Raw genomic sequence first — 8590 nt, forward strand, 5'->3', positions numbered from 1 at the left:
TTAACTTAATTGAGTTGATTTTATTAATTTATTTCACTCAAATTAATTAAAATATATAAAACAATGCAATTAATACAATTATATTTGATTGAGATCGAGCCTCGATGGTCCTTCATCAAGTAATAACCAAATTGGTTTGTGAGCCGAGCCAAATTCAACGTCGACATTGAATCAATAAAACAATTTAGAGATTGTATGCAAAATTCTCATATTGAATAAAATTAAAAATTTGTTTAATTGATTTTGAATCTAGTATTTGTAGACTAATACTTTGTTTTCACAAATGCTTAAATGAACATTTAGTAATATTGCCTTACTACTTACTCAAAACATGATATTCTAAAAGGATTGACAAAACACTACTTACTCCCAACATATGATGTTCAAAAGTATTGACACAAATTTTCTACAGAGAAAAGGAACATACTAATAAACAACTCGATAAATTACACTTTTTGTTATGATTTTCTATCATTGTTGGTGTGAATACTTAATTAATCAATTTTGGAACAACATGTAAAAGTTTATTATGGTAGTTGGTAATGTTAGTTTACTTAAATTTAATGTTTCCATGTAATGACAACCCCTGTTGAGGAACAATTGATCTCAATTAGAGTTTTGGTAAACTATAAATGGATTTTGCTTTCCCAAATTCTTGATGAAACCAAAAAGTTGTTTATGGAAGATATAATTTTTATTACTCCATTTTTAATGATTGGTTTTGTTGGATATTTCATACTCAATTTCGTATGTAATTAACTTTTAGTTTGTTTTATTCCATTAGTTTGTATTTTAGGTAACGGATTAGGGAACGTGCTGTGTTTTGTGAACCGGACTCAAATCACCCAAAAAATAAAAATCTGTAGATTATGAAAAAAAATTAATTAAAAGTAGTTTTGGTGGAAGTTGAGCAAATGCTTATCTGTTTTTCTTTTGTGGATTTCTCATATTATCATTACCGTACATACATCTCAAAAACGTAAAAGCTACTCGGTATTAAATGAATTAACCAACCATTGAAGGCATTCTTTACAACATTTTAAAAATGTATTATTTTTCAATAAATAATCTATAATAGCATAATAAGCATATCAAAATACCAATAAAAATATTCACACATTAAATTAGCACAACTAAGATTTTTAATTTTTAGGGGACAAGAGTTCATTATGCTACTATATCATAATTTCATAAAACAACATTATTATGAGTATTTATTAAAATAAAACAATAACAATGACTCAAAGAGTACATTATAAAAAAAAATTAAATTATATTAATAAATACTGAGTAATTATATATAGATGACAATTATTGTAGATCTACGGTACACCCGTATGTATATAACAAGCTTTATAATAGTATCGACTCAATGAGTACATTTATATTAGGAAATTTATTTTTTTAGTACTCCCTCCGTCCCCGAATGATAGTCACTTTTGGGTGAAAATCACGGGAATTAAGGAGAAATAAATAAAGTACATGGGAACTAAAATTCAATCATGTGCAAAACAAAAAGAAGAGAGAGAAACTGATTGTCATTATTAAAAAGGGAGACAACTCATTCAATTAAGGCACAAGTACAAAGGCAAATATGAGGGTGTTTTGGGAAGCACAGATAATACATCCAAAAAAAATGAGGGTACATAGGTCATTTTGTGTTATTATATGAGACCTAAAATTGTGAAATGTGACTAACATGTTAGGTGTCCAAAAATGAAAATAGTGACTATCATTCGGGGACGGAGGGAGTAATTAATTTGACATACTAAACTACTCACAGGACTACGGCCGTGGAGTTATTCACAACAAAATCAAACATTACTTGAATAGTATTGAGAAATATAAAACATAATGGATCTATTAAGCAACATCTTTAGTATTTATTTTAAAGTTGCAATTTTTTTTTGAGTAAAACGTTAACCCATTTGTATTTTTCATTACATGTATGTCTTTGTCAATTCTGTTACCAAATCACATTAAAAAAAAAAAAGTATTATAAGTTGTTTGATTGTATATATTCGTGTTATTCTTTGATTAAGTAGCCAAAATAGTAGTCAAAATAGGAGTATAAAACACATTATTCTAGACTCTCAAAATCCTATATCTTAATCAAATAACATACGCTACTACCTATACTTCTTTAAGTTTCGTTTGTTATACATAGCCTTCAAAGCTATAAATAAGTGTTATACTTTGACGTAAAATATATTTCGGTGCTATTAATGTTATAATTTTAATTTAAGAATATAATTTAATACCTATTTAATTATTCAGTTATCCTTTAATCTAACGACTACATTAACGTATTCATTATATGATGTATGTTTTTCTTAAATTAATGGCCCATTATATAATGCATGTTGTTCCTATCAATTTGCATTTAATTAGTTGACAAAATACATAAAGCAATGAAGATGATTACAATTTAACAAAAATCAAGTTCAATGAGAGAAAGGATTAAATAGTTTAAAAAGTATGATGTAAACAATTATACATAGTTGATTGGAAGATTACATTATTTCTTAGGGGTACGAATAACAATTAACATACCTAGAAATTAATTAATGAGATTTTATTATTCTAATAATCAAAATTAAAAGTCTAAAATACCCTTACACATCAATGATCAAGATTCAAGAACATGACATAGAAGTCAGCTTGGAGCACTAGCTAGTGCCTAGTAGGAAGACTAGTAACATGTTCCAACCTTTTTTTTTTTACCTCATAATCAATTAATCTAAAAAAAAAAAAACTTTTAAATTAAAATTAAAAAAAAAAAAAAAAAAAAGTTACCGCGCAGAAATGGTAATTTTTGGAGGACTCTTAAGAAGTTGCTGCTGAGAGTTAGTAGTAGTAGTAACTTTATTAGCACCATTTCCAAGTTGTCCTTGAGCAATGATCAAAGACTTATAAATTTCAACAATCATCTTCTCATCATATTCCTTAAGTTGACCTCTATTACCATTATTACTACCATATCCATACCCAAACCCGCTATATTCAACGGATCCTCCAAACCCGGCTGCGGCACTGCCAACCGCAAGCCCGGAGTTAGCTAAGTTAAGCATCATATTCACATATGCATCCCTTAAACGGGTCAGCCACTTCTTAGGCATGCCCACTACCTTCCTCCAGATCCGCATCCTTCGCCCTATTTTTACCCGAAAGAATCTCCGCCTCCGCCCTCGCCCCTGACCCTGACCCTGACCCGGTTTTGTTTCCAAACCCGACCCGGTGTCAACAACCGGGTCTCCGGCTTGGACATTATTTCTGTTGTTTTTGACTAGCTTTTTATACCCTTTTCTTTTCCAATACCCTCTTATACCTTTGTACACATTAGCTGAAATTCCTTCCATTTGTTCGCGTTTTTGTCAAATTAATGGATTTCTGAGGAGTTTTAGAAGTGTGTTTTTTTTTTTTTTCAGGATATATTTTTCGATATCTTATATCTCTAATATCTTTTCGGAAGATTTATTAAAAAGGGGTAGTGGAGAAAGAAGTGATAAAACATGGGTAGAAGGTAGTTTTTTGGTTGAGGAGAAGAGGAGGAAAGTGGGTGGTACTAGGCTGGAGGAATAAATGAAGAGGAGAGAGAGAGAGTGACTATATATGTGAAAGTTTGGAGGGAGATTTGGCCTAATATATTATGGGGAACGAATTGGGTGATTTTTGTTACGTGTACGTACATCTGTATTTCACAACCATCTTGGGGGTGTCAATAATTATAGCTCTCTATAATAAATTGGCAAATCATTTAATGCATATTAAAAAATTTATAGGCATGTCACATGAGCTTATGACATACATGGATTTATTGTGTTTTGTGACCATTATGATATTATTGTATTTTTCCTTTCTTTATTTGGGGGATAATGGGGTCGAGGTCGATGGTGTAAGGTGTAACGCTTATATACATCGTATCAAATCTGGATAATGGACTTATATGTGTCAATTTAAATGTTCGAGTCAAGTTTGATGAGATCGGTTCGGATCAAGTTTAATTTCAAACTGATGTCATAATAAATTATTGCTTTCATGCAAGTTGAAATCTGAATCGAATATTTTTTGAGTGGTTTTAGAACGGGTATATTAGGTCAGATTTTGACATGAAAGTGAGGTGAATTGAATATGGCAGTATAAAGATTTAAATTGCATTTAAAATTGACGTGGTTTGGGCTTAGGAGACAATTTGGGTTGGCCTAGGCGTGTACATGTACATTTTCGTTATGCTATCCCTTCATCTCTACATCTTATGGAGAGGTAGTGGTACATCCTTTGAAATAGTCCACACGGATGAGGACATTTAAGCTATCTCAAATAATGATCGATTTTTCATGACATTAATGAAGTTCATCCCTAGCATTAACACAAAGATTGCTCGATTTTGGAATGATGTTGCTACTAGACCAACGAATAACGTTTCTTTCAAATGCAATCGAAATGGAGGATCTAAGGCAAACAAATTGAATAACAGGCATCTGTATCTGAAGCTGAAGTACAAGTAGACATATTATGTACTCCGTAATGCATATGAATCAAAATGTTATGAACCTGAACTCCTATATACAAAACAACATCAAAGGATCAATAATCAATATCCTATTATGTTGTAGATTTGTTGATCGATATATTATCTAAACACGAGTACATCTACGTTAGATGGCTATGTAAGGTATATATCGTCAACTTAAGAATGTAGAGGAGGATCGCACCATAAAATGAGTTTTAGATGTCTTAGACCACCAAGTATGTTCAAATAGGTTCATGAGTTTTAGCCTTCAAAGCTTAGCTTATTGTTGATAAGTGGGAATTATATACTACCTCCATTAAATGTTATGTACAACTTTAAAATATTTGATATATCTTTATCTGACAAATTATTTATGAGAGAATAACTTGAATTGTATTGATGATCTTGGCTATTATTTATAGCCTACAAAAGATAACCTACACAATATAAACTCTATCATATAAACTTCCATAAATCTATCTTAGAATATCACTAAGATATATTATTTTCCTAAATATAATATTATGAGATATATATGGAAAATATATCAGAATAATATATTTTCCTATATTCCTAACACCCTCCCGCAATCGTAACGGCAGTAACACGAACGTTACGATTGGAAAGTCGCACTTTGTTGAAGTCGATTGAGTTGCACTACTATGTTGATGTCGCCTTCAATTTTTTTTATTTAAAAAAAAAAAACGAACTTTTGCTACCACGGCCCTTTGCTAGTGTCCTTGGTCTTCTTTCACGGCCCTTTGCTGGTGTCCGTGGTCTTCTTTGCCACGGCCCTTTGCTGGTGTCCGTAATCTTCTTTGCCACGACCCTTTGCTGGTGTCCGTAATCTTCTTTGCCACGACCCTTTGCTGGTGTCCGTGATCTTCTTTGTCAGGCCCTTCGCTGGTGTCCGTGGTCTTTTGCATTTTTTTTTTAAATAATAAATAATACGCCAAACGTGGCTTTTCTTCATCTCCATGGAGATGCAATAATGGAGGAAGCACACTCAAACACTACAACCTAACCAAATCACATATGATCATTCATATTGATCACATACACCAATAATAACCCACGTATCACATGGTTATTCCAAAAAAAAAAAAGATTAAATAAAAAAAATAGAAATTTCAAAGAGCAATACTATTGCATAGCGGAAGCAAATTTATGAATCCCACCGGTGGGTTTAATATTCTAACCCACCGGCAGGGGGAGTATTTGTGTGAACGGTCCCAAGATTTAACCTGCTCTTGATACCATGCTAAATTATAGAGAGAATATGATAAATTGAATAAACTCAATCACTTGCCCCCCATTGATACGGCCATAGCCAATATATCATACAAGGTTTCCCTAATGTGATAAAATTAGGAAATATCACAAAGATCTCAAAAGATTATATTCTAGGCACAAAATATAGCAACTGAATATTATCATATAATTTCCTAAAATATAATATTATGAGATCTATATGGAAAATATATCAGAATAATATATTATTATTCTGATATATTTTCCTATATTCCTAACATTATCAGTGATTTTTTTTTTTTTTTGTTGGGTGTAATTGAGCCAAAAGTAGGTGTCTACAATGAGAAAATGACTGCTTATGTTTTTACATCAAAGATGGATGGATGAGTGAGAGAATGAGGTTATAGCAAAAGCCAAAAGGGGATACTAATAACTCAAATCAGCTAGAACTTGATGAATAAAATTAATTTAGCTGTCTTTTAATTTTTAGGTAAATTGATTTCGTACAGCTTTATTTATCTTAATTAGGTATACCATTTATATAATAGATCTCAAAGTTGAATTTTGTAGATTGAAGATGATGTTGCATGTAAAAACGTTTTACAGAGTTACAACACGTACAATTTTGTCACTAAAGAGTACAAACTTTTTAGGTACAAATTTGTCAGTACTCCAGTATATAAAGCATCATTTTTTTTTTTTTTTTTTTTTAACTATATTGGATGCACGGTGTTCTCGGGTGCATATTAGATAACTTGTCCTTTTTGTGATTATCATTATTGAAGCATTCAGCGACTTTAAACTATTTATACTCTTCCTAGCTTATTTATTAAAAAAAACTGGTAGGCTCTCAAATTTGACTTTAGAAACCTATGTTTAAATACTTAGTTAAGTAGTTAATTGTACTGCATAAATTTCATTAATTGTATTTTGACAATGGATCAAAGATGTTAGATATAATCATAAAACCTTTCAAGTTGTAACCGTAAACAGTTGTTAGTTAACATCTTTCAGCTTTTCGTATGCATTATACATTCAAAAGATGTGAACACAATCTTGAATTAATTATGATTTATTAATTTTTTTTTTTTTTTTTTTTTTTTGAGGCCAAACGATTTATTAAAATTAATAACATACATACTTTAAACAAAAGATAGTACCAAAGTCCATACATGCATATTTAATTATTTATACTAATGTTTATGATCATTGGCAGATTATAATCTTAATATATCGGATTAATATATATCACAATCACTAATAATTACTTGCATGTATAATTATTGTCCTTCAATGCTGAGCGTACGAAAGCAATGATGTATAATATAAGAACATAATTAAGCAACGAATTGTATAACTTGTCGGTTGGATGCACCAACCATCTTTTGCTCTCAATTAATTGCATTCTTTGTACGTATGCACTTGGTATTATATCTATCCAGGCAAATTATCTGATTAATGTTTACAGTTTTTGTATATTTAGACTATTTTAGTGCAAAAATATCATTAAGTTAATTTAGGCCATGTTTAGGGTAATATTGTATTATTTTTAAGATAAATCAAATAAGACTCAACCTGATTATATTATTCATCCTTGTATTACTTTCTTATGCTATATCTAGTTGCGTTAATATACTTGATAAGAGGTTGTGTGGCCGGGGACTTGTGGTTACTTGGTCAGTGTTTTAGTATGTGTCACCTTATTGCACGTAGTGGTTGGTCACAACAAACAAAGCTACTTAAGAGATATTCTCTCGTGAATCTCGTGGTTACCCTAAAAATAAGTGATGATTTGTTTTAGTTAACACTAGTTTTGTACCTGTGCAATGCCCGGGTTGTTTATTGAATTTAAAGATAGATTTTTAATCTATATGTCAAATTTAAAATATACCATTGATATGTTTATTGATGTGCTTTTGTGACGATTTGATATCTAGTAGCTAGACATGTAATTAATGATTCATACTAATGTTGGTGGAAATGTTCAATTTAATACATTAAAAAAAAGCTATTAATAAATTAAATAAGATAAATGTTCAAAGCCCGTTGGGTTGACCCGAACCCAAAACTTTAGGCAAGGGTTAAACATTTCTTGATTCATAACCTAAAGTGACCCAATCCGAGATGATTGATGACCCGACCCGACCCGACCCTAATTGATAGGTCTATGTAGTAATAAAATTCTATTAATTGTGACGTATATTATTTTAACCGATTAATATATATTATAAATAGATATTTTACGCTTTAAACTAATCCTTCACTCCAAAAAAAATATTATGACATAAAAAATAAATTTATATGATTTTTTTAGAATTATAATCTAATAATTTTTTTGAATAAAATTATAATTCAATTTGTATCTCTAAAATATTGATATTTTATAGAAAATAAAATTCTAAACTTAAAATTTTATCATAAAATTCTATCCAAATAGAATTCAACGTAACGTGACAATTGGCGAAAAGTTAAAACGCCAAGTGTCGCAACATCGTGACCTGGCTAAAAGTTTAGCTTTATATATTAGTTACTAGTTTTGTGCCCGTGCGATGCCCGAGTTGTTTATTGAATTTTAAGATATATTTTTAATCTGTATGTCAAATTTTAAAACATATCATTAATACAAAATTAGTTAAGAATTGATATATTTTGTGACGATTTAAACTTGTAGACATGTAATGACTAATAATAATAATATTGGTGAAAAATATTTCTTGACCCATAACCTGAAATAATGACCCTGTCTGAAATGACTGGTGACCCGACTTGATTGACAGGTCTACACATAGTAATAAAATTATATAAGATTGTGAAGTATATTATTTT

At 30.4% G+C, this 8590-nt stretch overlaps 1 protein-coding gene across 1 annotated transcript; it reads right to left on the reverse strand.

Moving 5' to 3' along the window:
- Positions 1–2448: 2448 nt before the first annotated feature.
- On the reverse strand, positions 2449–3704 carry LOC110727966. Its single transcript, XM_021907556.1, has one exon. It carries the CDS (start codon positions 3357–3359, stop codon positions 2793–2795), a length of 567 nt encoding a protein of 188 aa, XP_021763248.1. The 5' UTR covers positions 3360–3704; the 3' UTR covers positions 2449–2792.
- Between the last annotated feature and the right edge of the window lie 4886 nt (positions 3705–8590).

This window comes from Chenopodium quinoa, unplaced genomic scaffold (genome assembly GCF_001683475.1).
Source record: "Chenopodium quinoa cultivar QQ74 unplaced genomic scaffold, ASM168347v1, whole genome shotgun sequence".
Taxonomy (NCBI): Eukaryota; Viridiplantae; Streptophyta; class Magnoliopsida; order Caryophyllales; family Amaranthaceae; genus Chenopodium; species Chenopodium quinoa.